The following is a 17,732-nucleotide window of genomic DNA, read 5'->3' on the forward strand; positions in this document are numbered from 1 at the left end:
CCTATGACTATTCTTGAGACTTGGCGATGTGGCCAAAATCTTCTATCCCGATTTAGATCATTTCAATAATGATATGTTTCATAATATAGCATGTTTTCTGGTAATAAAAAATAAATAGATCAATAAATAAATAGTATTCATGAAATAACCACATAGTTGGCACCATCTTTGCTCCGATATACAAGGATTAGAATGAAACCCTACTGGCACTGTTTTCATGAAAACCTGTGGTGCAGATCGGGGTGAATACAACAATATTTTTCCCTTCATCATACAATGATACGATGAATAATTTTAGATGAAGTGATCAGAGAAATATAAATACATTTTATATCAATTGTTTTTAATTTTAGTATTGAGCATAAAGCCAAAAAATCAGTTTCAGCCTTATTAATGTGAAGGTGACCTGCTTTCCCCTGTTTTCACTGAAAATTGAATATTTTCTTTGGCAGTTGTGTAAACAAACCAAATAAGCTATTTGAAAATGTCTCCTTGGAAAATAACTGGCAGAATAACCAGTGATAAAAAATAATCATGAGTTGCAGAATTGAATCATTCAGTCCAAAAAGTGTCTAAAAATAATTAACACCTGAAAAAGGCATATTACAAGTTTCTGTTTACCGTCCAGCTGATACTGACTTGACAATGATTTGAAAAAGAGAAAAGCAGGAAATCCTTACATCTGAGAAGCCACATTGTGAGAATGTTTATTATTGTAACTTCCTCACTTACACTTTGGGCAGAGTAACAAGCTGTAAACACAACATTGACAAATTATCACTTTATCAAGTTGATTTGCTGACGTGTTAGCAAACTGTTGCCTATTACACATCCAGTAGACACAGAGCCTCATTAGCATTCATTCATACTGCTCCCTCCAGCTGAAGGGAAGCTGCACAGTTGGGTTACAATTCTGTGTTGGTTCGTCTCTGTGAGCGACTCCTTTCAAAGCAGACGGTATTTGACATATTGGCCATGTAAAATTTTCATTAAAACATTAAAAGTTAAAATGACAACTCGTAATAATATGATATATAGGGTATAGTCAGGAAGATGCCCATGGGGGATGGGGGGTTTATTACATAAATGTGGCTTTTGTTGGATCAGAGCTGGAATAATATCAAATGGTTAAAGCTAGCAGTTGAGCAGAGATGAAAAGATAAGTGGCAGTGCACAAGTGGCACTATAAGCTCCAGAGTACGCCATCATCTAACTTATAATGTGAATTTATAGGGACTTTAGGTTTGAAAAGTGTTTACTTTGCAATAACAGAAGGTATGCACTGGCTATCTGGAATCTTCTAAAAGTTTCTAAAAGCGGAATTCCCAAAATAAAAACAAGATACAAAAACACAAACATTGCTGAGAAGTATTAGAAGTATTTGCCAAAATACTGTGTAAACCATCTGTCTATTTAAAATTATGTTATTAATGCATATAATGATATAATTTGGAGGGTGTAGCAAAAGTAAGATTTGGTTACATTTTGGAGACACAAGTTAATCTTCACTGTAATTAACATTGTGATATAAGGCATTAGCACTTCATTCATGGAATACAAGGAAAAAATGTGTTTCCCAATCACACATCATGGCTCATCTGTCCTATTTCCTTTCCTTTTCATTATCTAACTCAGGAAATGGGACCATCTATGGAGCATGTGAACGCACCATTGTCCTTGGCGTAGGTCTACGCTCTCCAAGGGCCAATTCAGTTAAGGTATGTTCTGCCGCTCTATTAATTATTTAGCTTGTGCTGAGGATCTGTTCTGGTTGTTTTCCTTTGTTCCTTTGATGTTTTGTTCTACATTTGTTCTCATAGATTTGAGATGTGTGGTCTGGAGTAAAACAAATCTGAATTTGAATTTTAAAATATTGCCTTGTGATGCTTTAACAGTAAATTTAATATTACCTAAAAACCTCATTGCAACCAGTGTCTTATCTCTATAGAAGCTGCTACTTTTTGATCAAAGGCCGATGCATAATATTAACATTTCCTTATTATGCTGGTGTTTTGGCTACATTTTGGCCAGTGCGTTTGCTTGAGGGCGGCTGTGAAACAGACTTTTTCTCCTCCTGGGCCTCTTTCCCTCTTTCTGGACTCATACTGGTGGACGGAGGGCAAGAAAAGAGGGAAGGGGAGGGGAGGGTGAGGGTAAAGAGAGGGGGTCACCATTGAGTTGTCCACCCACACAAGGCCCCCTCTGGTCACCTGCGTGGGCTTGGGCCAAAAAGAAAGGCGGAGGATGTGCACGCACACACAGTCACACAACAAAAAGAACAAAAACGACAGCTTTCTAACCCCAAATGTCAAATGTGGCAAGAAGCTTGGAATAAAAGTGTTTTAAATTAGCAAGAAACTTCCTCAAAACAACAGAAAGGGGCATTGTCAGTATCCTTAAAAGCACTTCACAACAGAGGAGAGTTTAGGCAGCGAGGGAAGCAACAGAGAGATGAAAAAGCTCTCAAAGCACTTGGCTGTGGCATGATCTTCAAAAAAAAAAGTCTATTTATCATAATTAGCATCGTTCCAGACTGTCAAACCCGTGAGGCACAGAAAACAATGCACTCGTCAATATTTTATTGAGGAGTTATGGTAAATTACTTGATGTATAATTATGTGAGCCCAGCAGATTCTGTCCTCACCGTCTCCTCCTACATCCCATCTGCCCTGTGTGTCCAGAGTGTGGGTGACTGAAGTTGCTGCGCCGAGGGGAGGGGGGGATGAGGAATTATTGTGGAAATTTATAAGAAAACTTGTGATGTAACAGTCTGAGTTGCAACTCTGCTGTTCGAGCCGACACTGTAACATCCACGGCCTCCAACAGAATGAGTACTAGAAGACGAAAAGAGGGGAAAATATAGACTTAAAGGACCTCCGTGACATTAGGAAGCGCCCTGAGGTATTTTTGTCTGGCAGAGCTAACTGTTGGCCAGGGAGACTCAGGAGGATACAGTGAGCCAGAAGAGGTGAGGAGAACAGAGGGGAAGAGTGTAGAGTGATAGAAAGAGGAGTATTTTTAGGGTGGTCTGTTATCTGCGGAGACGAGGGCGTACGGTATCACAGCCGGGTCACATCGCTGAGGGGGGAAACAGAACGGGCGCTCCGCCGAGACGGCAGATAAGGAGGAACAGAACAATGAGATTTCTCTCTGTCTCTCGAACACACACTCGCGCAAGTCCACAATGGCACACTCTGAATCTCGAAACCACATTCACAGGAAAGACACAGCTTCACTCTCACACGTCCTCTCACAGATACTTAGAAAACCCTCAGACATGTTAAAAGATCACGTCTGAATGGAGCCGCAGAGCTCCACGAGGGGACCTGAGAGTGTGTTATTGCTCTGGTGACTGACAGACAAAACCAACATTATCGTAGAATCTCATTACTCTTAACTGGTAATCTTTCTTTTGCTCTCTTTCTCTCTCTTTCTCTCCTCTATAGTAGCCCTCTGAAGATGTAAATGCCAGCAGAACAGATGGATGGAGAGAACATCTCATCACTCTGACACCATGTTTATGCAATCGCACACAAACACGCCGCACAAACACACTCCACATGCACACACACACGCTCATGTACGCTCAGAAGCAAGATGCTGATGGAGATTTCTTCAGTCATCAAAGTGAGCGCATGATACACAACACACACACACACACACTTTTGGTGTTTTGGTGTTTTTGATGAAACCTTCTGTTCGCTTCTTCCTTTGTTTATAGAGAACACACGCGTGCATAAACACAGACGCACATCCACTCACGCGCACACATGAATTGAGTAATTCGCCAGACTAGCAGCTGTTACGGAGAGAGAACTGGGTACTAACGGAACGTCTCTGACATGCTAATGACCCGAGGAGTTCAACCGCACACACTCACACCGCGCAGATTTAGTAAATCTGACTATTATCTGTCACATAACCCAGAGAATACCAGTCTAGTGGTTTGAATATTAAATGGTTTTAGCTCCCAGTACGATGAAAGCACTCTGTATAGGACTGCGAGCCAAATGAAACCCTAACTCGCTCCAGGAATATCTTAGTGAGGCTTTGAGGGAAGATCCTTTTTCAACACCCAACACCCCCCCGCTACACCACCACCCACCCACCCAATCAAATCCTCACTGGCAATGCGCTGCTCCTCATCTCTCTTCTCTGCTTCTTTTGTTCATCTCTCTCAGCCACCCACACACCTACAGTCCCTCTGGCTTTTCTCTTTACACTCTCGCACACATGCATGCATTTACATTTGGCTTCTTCGTATGTACTTTATTTATATATTTCCTTGGACACTTGGAGAATCTGTATGTGTATGAATGCGGGCTCACGTGCAAATATACAAACTAAAAACAGACACAGGGCCTATATTTAGTGCTTTACAATACAGATGTGTGGGCAGCAGCCATCTGGGGCCCCAAGCTGAACAAAAAGTGCCCGCTTGTGTGTGCGTGTGTGTGTGTGTGTGTGTGTGTGTGTGTGTGTGTGTGTGTGTGTGTGTATGTGTGTATGTGTGTATGTGTGTGTGTGTGTGTGTGTGTGTGGTTTAGGGCTAAGGGCCAAACTTAAAGTGGGGATTCGAGGCTGTGGGCCGCGTTGTGGAAACCCCCTCCAGAGAGCTGGGAATCTCAGGGGAGAGTGGGAAAAACATCCCGACGGTCATCAATCAAAACTTCGGTGACACAAATGACCAGAAACAAGAGACTGTTCTCCATCCATGTCAGTGTGTCACCTCCGCCCCACAGCCATGTCCCACCCACCTGCACCGCTGCCCCATAGGCCCTCGCCGCACGCCATCCGTTGCGATTGGTCCATCGGTCCCCAAGCGAAATCGTGATCCCCCTCTTGGCTAATTGGGTCTTTGTGATTGCGCAGTCTGTCGTGACGCTGGGGGAGAATGAAACGTGAAAAACGTATTATGGTGGATGGGGGGAGAATGGCAGGTCGAAGCGGGGAAATCGTTGTTGGCGTCTCAAAGCGCCAGATGCTCTTCCTGGGTCCATTATGATGCCTTACAGGGGATCGAGATGGTTTCGGCGTAGCAACTGTGAAGACACAAAGCGAGATGGAGACCGGCCGAGATGGAGACTCACACAGAGCACATACATGCAAATGCAAACACACACACACACACACACTTAAATATGCACTCACATGTAGCTCTACACTCTACTTGAAATCTACCAAAAACTGCTACTCAGTGCTCCATGTTGGTTGATTCCAGCAAAACTTTTCAGAAGTTACCTCTGCACATGTTAAACAAGAACAAAACAAAGTGGAGCACATCTCTGTTTCACCTTTTGTGGCTAAAATAGACATCAGATAAGAAAAAAACCCACGTGGATCAATAGATATGAAAGTATCTGCTTCTTCAAGCTGTGCCGCCATCGAGGGTAATTGTTCACCAGAGTCTTTGAGAGAGGGAGAGTGTAGGAGGAAGGGTCATGAGGCTGCTTTTTGTCTGTGCCACCACGCTTCCACACGAGCCCACAGTCCTGAGCCTTTTTGTTTAGAGCTGCCTTATTATTAAAGAGTAAATCGGGTCTTATTTCTTTATTATGTCCATACTTTTGGGGATTTATGGCTAAAAATAATAAAAAAAACTGCAGTGGACAGATGGTGGGGGAATGATTGAAGCTCCTTATCCTCATCATTAAAATGATCCCTGAGCATTCATTGGGTTTCTCCTCCTTCCCCCTCCAGCAGTGATCAACAGGTGGCGCTGCAGTCACACTCTTCATGCTTCCTGAGGACAAAGAGCTTCCAGCAACCTCAGTTGTCATGAAGGCAACCAAATCCAAGCAGCTCAGCTCTTTATCAGGAAATTGTGACACATTCATGTTTTGGTATTCATGTGACAGGCTGATTTTTTTTTTTAACGTGATGATGTGACATTTATGACCTCATGGCTGCTGGCAACTTTGAGGGTTATCACTGCTAAATGTCAGTTCTGACGTGGGACACTGGTTATCTAAATGAACTGTGCATGTGTATCCTCTGTTATTTACCTCTAATGGTCCCTACATGCGGTTGTTGAAGAGATCATGACAAGTTTCTTTGGACAATTAAGCATAAGTGTCACTATTGTTTAATTTAAAGTTATAACGGTGTTTTAATAAGCAGTAAAGTGTGCTATTACTTTCAGCATCAGCTGTTCTAACCCCTACAAATAAGCAAATCCACTATCTCCATAGTCCATCTTTTTGATCATAGTCTTCATAAATAGGCTGCAGAAATAATACATTGGCGCAGTTATGGACCACAGTACTGTATGTCATTTGGCTCATGTCATTTGAATAACCATTAAGGGAAGCATCTGAGTGTAAGAGACCGCCCCAGTATTCCGCTGCTGCATCCAACTCGCTTTCACACTTGGGTTCATTCACACACACTTTTCCCACCGGGATGGAGCCGCTTCAGCCAGCGCGCAGAGCCAACGGGGAACACACACGCTTTCACACGGCACACATGGCTGCAAATTTATGGCGAATATTTTCCACCTTGATCTGGATTTTAACACTAGTTTCGAGTTCGAGGACGAGGATTTATCCACCCAACGAAGGTGAGTGAGGAGGGGATCGCCTGAGCGTGTGTGACACATTGTGGTTTTTCCGCTCCTGCACGCAGGGAAACACCGCTGCGTGCGCGTCCTAGGATGGTTAAGAGCAGGGCGAATATGCACGAAACTCAAACAGCAGAAAAGTTGGATTTGGGAGGAAATTTAAGTCATTATTTCTCGCCGAGTTTCGTGTCCAAGGAGTTCATCTACATGCCCTGTCTTTCCAGCGCCACGAAAAGCGTTTTTTTCTTGGATTTTTATTAAATAATGTTAAAATCGCGCACAATGTGACTTATATTTAATTCATTGTCAGTTAAAACCCATAATTGATTGTTTTCTTCATGCATTAAAACACATTTGACGACATTAAATCATTACTAGAATTTGACATGTTATTGATTATGGCATATGTAGTATAAATTATATTTATTATTAAAAGTACTACGATACATATTAAATCTAGTGATGCAGACTTCCACCTTTGTCCCAAGCTTAGTAGTCTTTCATTTAGTGGTTATCTTGTGGTGTGGCTCTTCTTCCAAGTGCAAAAATGCAACTTATTTCTCCCTGCTGAAGAATTTTATTTATTTATCATATTTCAAACACTGTAGGCTGTTTGGCCTTAAACCACCTGCATGTGTGCGTGTGCATTTTAGTGACCCTGCTGGATACGAGGACAGTGCCAGGAGAGCTGAAATGGGCAGCCAGTCCTTCAGAGGGAGGGGTGAGTGGGAGCTTTTTTACAGATACACTGTTTACAACCTGTTCTCTCTTTGGACAACACACTCACTCTATCTCTCACTCACACACACTTGTACACACTTGGTCTGGGAACTGTAAATAATCATCCCACAGATTTTGAAATGTGCTGTTGTTCACCGAGCCTAAGTGCTAATATGAGATTGCTGGCGTTGTGTTTGGCACACAAAAAGCCATATACCAGCTTGGTGGTGGGTGTCATTTTTTAGGGATTTTTACTACCATGCAGTTGCCAGAATGAATCCTGTAAATATCTATTTTGTATTGCATCCATCCATCTCATCTTTTTGTACTTTTTGTTGTTGGTACAATGTGATCTGCCATCTATACGCCCTCCCTCTTCCTCTCCTCCTCTGTCCATTTTTTCTTCTCAGTATCTCTCTTTGTTGGTTTAAGAGTTATTGGTGAACTTGACTCTTATTTCTTCACCATGCTCTCATTCTCTCACATGCTGCTTGATTGACGGGGTCCTGGTCTGCACGCACTGAGCTTTTCATTACAGGCAACCCCCCCCACCCCCCCACCTTCCGCATCCCTCAGCTACACATACACAAAAAACACCATCTCTGTATGGTTGGGGCAAAGCTTTTTTTTCCTCTGACAGCTGTGATTTCTGTGTGCTGACAAAGACTCCAAAAGAAACTAGACAGGGAGGCATCATACAACATGACAGCTTTTTTTGTTTAAGCTCTCGTCCTCTATACACACGTACCCTGCAAAGACACACATATAAACATACAACAACACACAAAGACGTGACCATGTGCTCACACTGTCGCTCATGCGTACACGCTCTTATATTCACATACTGTAGGAGTGCACAGTTACAGACTAAAGACACGGACCGATGCTGGATTTTTGCGGCTGATACCGATAACAGGGGGGTCACGATCCTCCAAATTCACAGTTCGATTCGACTTTCAATTTGAAGGTCATGCTCCGGTTCAATTTTTTGATTTAAACATTGTTTTTTTAAAGCTGCAGGCTATTTCATTGTTAGACCATCAAGTCTTGATTCGCAAATGATCAACAGATCATTGGTTTAATGCTCTGAAAACATTTAAATCAACATGAAATCATTCACGTTTCCAGTATAATTAACCGTTAACCATTATAATAACTGTTCCTGCTTTTAAATTTGATAATTAGAAATGAAAGATGAATTAATCGATTTTCCATTTAGAATTGAAATTGTGACACTTATATTAAACAATAAACTTTATTGTCCAAGTGACAGTAAGATAATAAAACCTAAAGTAATAATTAAGACAGTAAATCCACATTATACCTCACTGAAATTGAATGAAGTCTAATTAAGAAAAGTTTAGATCAGAAAAGAACATTTAGAATATATACATCAATATTAGGATGCACTACTTTATATGTATATTATATAACATTGTAACATTGCCAATAAATTATCGGACGATAATGGTACATAATTATTAATATGTAAATAAATGATCTGCTGATAAAGCGAAATTGCTTTCATGGGCTTCAAAAGTCCATCTACACACTCCAATAAAGTAGGTGGTGTTGGCTAGTAAGAGGTATTGAGTATTTAATACACTGACATGTTTGATTTGAGCTTTTTGATGAAGAAATTATTCACACAATCAGAACTGTTCTTTGGTTTAACAATAGTGATGTCAGTTAGATTTGCTGAAGCCAGAGCTCTGGAAAATTAAATAAGCCATCTTTGCTTACAACATCTCAGCCTTTCTTACCCTCAGATTAGTAGAAAATACAGGTCATGAACTTCTTTTCAAAATACCAAAATAAAGATTACTGGTTATTGTATCACTGTCAGCCATGAGAAGCAGTTAATTATCAGTCATCCGTTGAGAAAAATCAGTATCTGTATTAAGCCAATATCGGCCAATACGATCTGTCCTGATGACATATCGATCAGCTCAATTAGACACACACGGCCCCTTCTCCAACACACACATTCTGACATTCCCTGACTCTCCCTCTCTTTTTCTCTCTTTCGACACGGCGCATTTAGTGTGTATACAGCTCTCACCAGAGCAGATTATTATTCAGTGGCAATAAAAAGCCAATTTGGAGTTGGGAGGCTCAGCGGTCATTTGAAGGGTCACAGTACAAGGCAAATAGTCGGCTCTATTGAGATGGATGGTGCAGTGAAGGCTGAGCCTGCTTCACTTGTATGGAAATGTGCCTGTAGAAACCTTGAAGTCGTAACAAATCTGAACTACTGTCCACTGCAGCATATTGATGCAAGAATGAATGTTTTCAAATGACAGCAGTGAATCAGAGGATGCACACCAGCATCTGAAATGTATCCTGTTTTTTTCTGTATTTGTGAGGACAAACATTTCCTCCAAGTTCTCCCCCAGGAGTCTGATTTTCTGGTCAGTACTTCTGAAAGCTGCGTTAAAGCCTGTGTCTACTTGTGTCTAGAGATTACAGTTTAACTATGTTAAACTTTTTGTTATGCCAGTGCAAAGTGAAGATCTATTTTCAGAGACTAGCTGTAATCTTCACAGTAAACAGCCATGTTGTCTTTTGTCAGACTTACATCATCATTTGCAGCTGCCTTCTTAGTTTTGAAAGCCCCTACTTGTTGGTGCATCCAAATGCTTATTGGAAACTTTGACATCTAAACCTTGAGAGTTAGCAACTTTTTAAATAGAAGATAATAATAATAATAATAATAATAATAATAATAATAATAATAACCTTAATTTAACCAGGAAAATCCCATTGAGATTAAGAACCTCTTTTTCAAGGGAGACCTGGCCAAAATAGGCAGCAGCAAATACAAAACAGTTGCAAAATTATACAGTTTAAACACAAACCAAGGACAAAGAAAAAATGAAAAAAAGATTAAATTTACAAACAGATTATGAAAAACACATACATGCTATCGATATGTCCTCAAGTATTCTAGACAGTTTAGATTTAAAAGCACTCAATGATGTTAAATCTGTTAGTTTCCATGCTTCCCCATTTACATTATTTTCACAACATCTGTGTGCTGTATATTATTTACTTTTCTGACATCACTTAAAAGCATTGCTATGTAACGTATTATTATTATGTTTGTCAAAGTTCTACTTTACAAAGTTTCAACCTGCTCTTAGGACACTTTCTTACTCTCAACTCATCGCATATGGACACTTGGTCAGATGCACTTGGTGTCACTTTTTAATACAGAGAATACCTCTTTAGGACATGCACATTGTAAATTCATGCAAAATTACTTGGATAAGGTGATGAAAAGATTGTAGTTTGAGTTTAAAACATTTTTATTAAATGACTTTGTGACAGTGTCATACAGGACTCACACAGCCGTCTCAAGAGGTGACGTCAAGGGCTCTTGAACAAGCATCTCTAAGAGAAGCTGGGAGTGGGTTAGCTCTTGACTCCTTATTGATTACTTTGATAGAACATCTGTTTAAAGAAGTTTTTCTTCATTTTATTAAAGGCATACTATGCAGTAATTGTCACCTAATGTTTGTAAACACAACATTCAAACTTGGCAACGAAACTGAAAGCAGACCCCAGATGTATTCTCTTTTTCAGTGAGTTTTGCCTGCTTGGGGCTTCACTTTGCTAAATTTGCATTTCTTTACCACTGGAAGTGTTCATGGCCAAAGGTTAACACATAGAAATGTCCAGCAAAATGAAAAGAAAAACAGAAAATACAGGAAGAGGGCAGAGTCTCTGCAGATATAAACACCACCACACTTCTAGTGTCTCATACTTTTTTACTTTTCTGAGTCTATACATTTTACATACAGTCTATACATTACATATATTTTTTGCCTCCATTGTACACCTTCAAATACACACAGTTTGTTGTAAAGGAGCTGAAATATCAAGTGTAATGGACCTGCACTTATATAGTGTAATCAGTGGACTTTTTCACAAGTGTACTAATACAATTACACGTGTGTTTGTTTGCAGTGGGAAGAGGTCAGTATAATGGATGAGAAGAACATCCCCATCAGAACGTACCAGGTGTGCAACGTCTTAGAACCCAATCAGAACAACTGGTTGAGGACAGATTGGATCCCTCGGTCCGGTGCTCAGCGGGTCTATGTTGAAGTCAAGTTCACTCTCAGAGACTGCAACAGCCTGCCAGGGGTCACCGGCACCTGCAAGGTACAAGAAAACATACTTATAAAGTCTCGGCAAAGCATTGTGTGGTTTGGGCACAGTAGATAATTAGATGACAACAAAGATTTCCATTAAAGACTTGACTTCTTTAACATGTTAACTTTTATGCTAATTAGTTAACGGACAGGCGGCCGCTAATGGCGCTTTATTATATATTACAGCTGCTGGTTATTCAAGCACAAACCCCCCTTTGACTCATTATCATATTAAGAGAAAAGATGAGGGCTGATGATGATAAATAGACGCCTCAGTCTCACTCTTTCTTCTGTCCCTTTTGTCTTGTAGGAGACATTCAATCTGTACTACCACGAGTCTAACGAAGACAGAGAGAGCTACATCAAAGAGAGCAGCTTCATTAAGGTGGACACTGTGGCAGCAGACGAGAGCTTCACCCAGGTAACACTGAGCAACTGAGCCAGGCTTTGAGTTCTTTGTCTTCCCTCCTCCACTCACTTTAATTCACTCTTATCTGGGAAATAAAAACCCCTGCGGCACTTAGCCGTAATTTTTTTATTTGTTTTACAAGCACTTTTATCTTCAATGTCCATTCTGCCGTGCCAGGAATGCTGGCTGGGTGCTTTTGCCTAGTCCTCACAAAAAAATACTTCTGATTTTAGCATTGTAGGCATTACAGACTGTTTTACCTTTGCAGTCAATAGAAGTCAATCTGGATGAGAGGCAAATGCTGAAAATGTGAAGATCAGCCTTGGTTCAACAGCAACTCCCACTTTAGGTTGAACACTGAATTAATAAGGGCCAACATAGTTTACTGTACATTTCATTTGCGCCATTCTCTCCCCATCCAGGTGGACGTTGGCGACCGCATCATGAAACTGAACACTGAGGTGCGGGACGTGAAGGTCACGACCCGGAAGGGTTTCTACTTGGCCTTTCAGGATGTTGGTGCCTGCATCGCTTTGGTTTCCGTCAGGGTTTTCTACAAAACCTGCCCACTCACCATCCGTAACCTGGCAACGTTTCCTGATACTGTCACCGGGGCCGATACGTCTTCGTTAGTGGAGGTCAGGGGGTCTTGTGTCAACCAGTCAGAAGAGAGAGAGGAGCCTAAAATGTACTGTGGCGCCGATGGGGAGTGGTTGGTTCCTATTGGTGGATGTCTCTGCAACCCAGGATATCAGGAGAAGGGCGGCTCATGTAAAGGTAAGTGAAGCTGAGTGCAACAGATCTACTGTTTGTTGTTGTTGTTGTTGATGGTCCGACTGATCCCTTATGGACTCTGAGCCTGTTAGATCTCCTATCCGCTTGTGTTGCCACCTCTAAGTCCCATATTCCCTTAGAATAACAATCAGTGCTCGAGTTAACAAGCTATTGCTGATGATGGGAAACAGTGAGAGAGATTTTCTGCAGATTGTTTTACTTATTTACAAGGATTTTATGAAAAAATGTTGTTGACCTAAAGGCAATTCGACGCCAAAACAAATTAATCCGTGTGAATGTTTTTTGATTTGTATTAGAAATTTCTTCTGAGCAAATGTAGTTTGGAGATACAAATTTACAAATTGCAATTAATCTAAGTTGCCTTAAAAAATGACACATTTTTAATTGTCTGAAAATAGCTATGATTGTTTTGAATGATCAAACATTCTTGAAGGGAATTGGCATTTGGATTTTTGATGACAGATAGAAAAATCTTCAAACTCAGTTGCTTAAAGGAATAAGTCAACATCTTGGGAAATACACTTGTTACACTAGAAGATTGCTGCCGTATCTGTCTGTTTAATATGAACTTGGAGCCAGGAGATGGTTAGCTTGGTTAGCAGGACAAAGGCTGAAAAAAGAGGGAAACAATTACCCTGGTTCGGTAACAAATTAATGACTACAAAATGACTAATTGGCATGTTATTTTATGGTCACTGCCCTGGTTGGCTATAAAGTTATTGCACCCTATTAAGAACTAATCCAACCTACAAACAATAATGTGTCATTCAGTGATTTTTACGGCACTGGTTGGGAGAATTTGTTACCTTCAGACAGAGCTTGGCTTGCTGCTTCCCTCTGTTTCCAGTCTTTATGCTAAGCTGACCCAATTGGTTCCTGACTGCTATCGAAACTGGTATTTATCTTCTCATATAAGATCAAATAAGCACATTTATTACTTTAAAATATCCAACTGTACTGGTTGTAGGCGATAGCAGTTCAATTGTTAGATTGTGTCACTAAGCCACACTCATGGAGAATGGTCTGTCTGCAGCCATTAACATTATGCGATAAGGAGGCAAAAACGCTTGTTTGTATTATTTTAAACCAATCACTATTGTCTCGGGCTGTGATTAGCCAAGGATGCAGCAACAGTGTCTCTGCAAAACAGATAGCAGAGATAGATGAAGGGGAGGAGAGTGTTGTCTGAAATAAGCACCCATTGGCAGGCTGTTCCCAACAGTCTCCATCCAGTGAGTCAGACTACATTTTATTTCAAAAAGCTGAAAGACATTTTTTATCTAGACGCTTTACTTTAAGCTTAATTTGAAAAGTAACTCCCAATAACAAATTTCAATATCCTTCATCTTCAATCAGATATATTTTAATAATAAAATAAATTAAAAATACAAAGAGTCCTTAATGAGGTGTGCTGACATAACAACAGCCATCTGGACACAAATGTCTCGCTATCACTTACAAATGTGGCCTGAACTTTACGGTAACAAATATGCAAGCTGTTCACACCTCACACCAACATACATGTGGCGTGGATGACGTGTAATGTTTGGAAGTGACTTGTTGTGATAGTGAAGACAAGTAAATGTGCGTGTTTGTGCAAGAAAGCGGGGTGAACGGCGGGCAACAGACTCAGTGGAGACACTTTTACAACATGGCTTCACTCCCCCTATTCAGTCTCATGTCTCATGCACAACAGACACACAACATGTTCGCTCACACACACACACACACACACACACACACACATACGCAGATGCACAGCTACCAATAGAGACAAGGGAGAGCGACTCACTGATGTGCTCCCTCAGTTTTATTTATGAAGCCTATCCCAGCAGGCTAATTGTATAACAAACAGACCCATAATTCAAAGAGAAAAGAAGAGATGCTGAGAGAGAGAAAGGCGAAGAGATGGACATAAAGAGAGTGATGCAGTTGGTGCCAGTTGGCGTTAAAGGGGGGTGGGGGGGGGGGGGTAAATGTGACTTTTTTTCTTTGCAATAAGGACAGCAGTAGCCAAAAATTCTCTGTGACAAACGTTCTCCAAAACCTTCACCCTGCTTGATCCCGTTTGTTCTTTGTGAAAAGAGGAGGAGGTTTGCGGGGTGGTCCCTGAAGCCTGAAAGATGTTCCTCCTCAACTAGATTTAGGAGAGACCCTTGACTCTGTTGAACCTCCAGCAGATGTGAAGTGCCATCTATCTATCTGATGCTCCTTTCTCCATCTCCGCGCTCTCGTGGTCTGTCAGGTTGTTGGCCGGGCTCAGCTGCCTCAGTGGAAATCCATCAAAGTCTGGATGAATACCGAACGCTGCTCAGTGAAAAACTCTGACCCTGCAGTATTGGATAGAAACCTTTACACTCCTTCCATTTTAAGTTTGAAATTCGCAGAGAAGAGAAAGGGGGGGAGGGGGGAGTGGGATGGAGGGAAAAGGCAGACGGATGTGAGTGGAGATTTGGATGATCTGTGTCTTCTCTCGATGCTGATGTCAAAAAGGTTTCTGGATCTTTGACTCACATGCCTTCACTCAGTCAGTGTAACAGACATAAGGAGAAACTGAGTGAATCTAACCAGCCACTACAGGTTGGTTTATAAAGAAACAATGCAGAGAAAAAGGAGTCATGTGTCCGTCCTTTATACACCAAATAGCTTAAAGGAATAGGTCAGCATTTTAAGAATCAGCTTACTTGCTTTGCTTGCCGAGAGTTGAATGAAAAGTTTAAGTAAATCACAAACCTCCTGTATAATAGCAACATGTTTCTTCTCTTTGCTTTTTGTAAGTGTTAAACAAGATAAAACATTGTTTAGTGAATTTTTTAGCCTAACCAAGTTCGCTGTTTCCCCGTGTTTCCAGTCTTAATGCTAAGCTAAGATAGTTTTCCCATGGCTTTCCACTGATGGACAGAAATGTCAGTAGGTCTGTGTTTTGCCCACAACCTCACGGTACAATATATATCATGATACATGTTGATCTTGTCCTAGACAGAATTGACAACAGACACTGTTCTTTAATATTCTGTTAAAACCTAAAACAGTTCAAATCCAGGCCCAAAGAGATCTTAAAGGTAAAATAAAATATTTTGTTTCCAAGCGCAGACGCGTCACTTCAGTCAAGTGAAAATAAAATATTGTTACATTTTTAAACTTAAAATGGAATTTTCTTTTGTCTCTTGTGTAATGTGGACTGGCCGATATTACTATGTTACTTAAAACTGCCATCATAGCATTTGCAGGTATATTGGTACATAAATTCATCAATATACTCGTAACAGTAGCTATGTCACGTCATATTGCCATATACATTTTTTGAGCAGAGCTCTATATGAAAGTGGCATGGATTTTCCGTAACAAAATAGATGAAATTATAGCAAAAACTCAAAAACCGGTCTAGACTTGGTGAAAAACCGTCAAATTGTGTATTAGAAGCTTTGTTGATTTAGCCTTGTGTGTTTTGTAAAATATTTTCACAATTTTGTCTGTTATGAATGTCTGCCTGTTACATACAGTATATAATATGTTTTAGTTAGATAGATTGTCTGCCTTGTGCTTTTGCTTTTCTAACTCTTTTTACATTGACAAAACCTCCTGTTGAATTGAACTGAAACAAGAGTAGACTTAGCTTAAGCGGTGAAATGTGAAAAGTTCATTTTCACTGTTGACACAGAGTAATGAGGATGGAGAGGATGAGAGGAGAAGCTCTGGAGAGGAAGAAGGGATTAGAAGTTGAATGGGGCGAGAGGATGAATTGAAAGAAGGCCACTGACAGCAGAAGGCATCAATACCGAGCCGCCCCTCCCCCGCTGGGGGTTCGTCATCGGGTGCAAAGGGGACCAGTAGAGAAACACAAGAGAGGGGGAACTCCCCCTCTTTTCTAAGCCCGTGGTTAAGACCGAGGTCATGACTGAGCCTGATGAAGACGTCAAAAACCCTGAGTGACAGCCACGCACATACACACTCATACAGAGAGAGTTTAGCTACAGAGTGCAGGGTCATGACCGAGGTAGATGAAGACGTCAAAAGTTTGACAGCTGCGATCCGTCTGGGAGGATCGGAAACGAGGGAGGAGAGACAAGAGAAGGGGAAACAACAGAGAGAATTTGAAATGTGCACGGCCGGAGAGGCGGAATGAAAGAGGAGCCTTCTGCTTTTTGTTTCTCTGCACTGGCCTCCTTTTTCTGTCGCCTGATTCTGCTCAATTCTGCTCACTAACTGGGAGGGTTGGACTGTTTCTTTCTGTGTGTGTGTGTGTGTGTGTGTGTGTGTGTGTGTCTGTGTGTGTCTGTGTTCCCTGCGTCCAGAGAGATTTCATGCTTGTGCTTCTTTCCAACGCACCTGCAGTGTCTCGTCAACAGCAGAAAGCGTTTGGAACGAGAGGGATGAAAAGAGGGAGAAGAAGAGAGGCAGAGAGAGAGAGAGAAAGACAGCCGCGCTCAAAGAGAGATGACAGAAAGAAAGAGTGAGCGGATGATAGAAAGAGTGCGTAATCGCTGTATTCAGTCCCTCTAATTATTGCATCGCGTTTCTGGACACTGGACATGTTGGACTGCTGGTTTAGTGTGTGTGTGCGTGTGTGCACGACTGTACATGTACTGTATCTCTGATTTGGTGCCTAACAAAGCCCTCCCTCCCATATACTCACAGTTTGGAGGACTGCCCAGGAATGCCTAGAGAAGAGTGTGGTGGGGCGAACACAGTGGGGTGTGTGTGTGTGTGTGTGTGTGTGTGTAAATGTGTGTATGGCAGGTGACAAAGCAGGCAAAGGAATGGCACAAGTGATTGTGTGAAGCAAGCCAAACCCAGGTGGGGGGAATGGTTTGCATTCCACCACCACAATCAGATTGTGTGTGTGTTTGTGAGTGTGTGCGCGCTATTGTCTCCCTCTCCCAGGTTGTTCTTAATGTAGAGGAGGTTTGCCAGCTCCACCAGTCCGTCTGTAGCTGTCTGGCATCGAAACAAGCCCCGCTCTCCCTCTCTTCTGTCTCTCTGTCTTGCTCTCATTATCCCTCCTTTCTCTTCTCCAACTCTTCTCCCTGATCCACGGTCAGGGGTGGGGGGTGCTGCTGCTGGTGGCGGGGGGTGATCTGTGTGTGATGGG

General features: G+C 41.6%; 1 protein-coding gene across 1 annotated transcript in view; it reads left to right on the forward strand.

Moving 5' to 3' along the window:
• The window catches only part of LOC131980055 (ephrin type-A receptor 4-like), a 49,582-nt gene that overhangs the window by 13,075 nt on the left and 18,775 nt on the right, over positions 1–17,732 (forward strand). The window contains exons 3-9 of the mRNA XM_059344203.1: positions 1,636–1,718; positions 3,447–3,627; positions 5,704–6,559; positions 7,213–7,280; positions 11,249–11,446; positions 11,747–11,857; positions 12,268–12,622. Coding sequence (XP_059200186.1) covers positions 6,403–6,559; positions 7,213–7,280; positions 11,249–11,446; positions 11,747–11,857; positions 12,268–12,622 — 889 coding nt within the window. The 5' untranslated portion in view covers positions 1,636–1,718; positions 3,447–3,627; positions 5,704–6,402. The remainder of the gene's footprint in view (positions 1–1,635; positions 1,719–3,446; positions 3,628–5,703; positions 6,560–7,212; positions 7,281–11,248; positions 11,447–11,746; positions 11,858–12,267; positions 12,623–17,732) is intronic.

The sequence above is a fragment of the Centropristis striata genome, chromosome 11, assembly GCF_030273125.1.
Source record: "Centropristis striata isolate RG_2023a ecotype Rhode Island chromosome 11, C.striata_1.0, whole genome shotgun sequence".
NCBI classification, from domain to species: Eukaryota; Metazoa; Chordata; class Actinopteri; order Perciformes; family Serranidae; genus Centropristis; species Centropristis striata.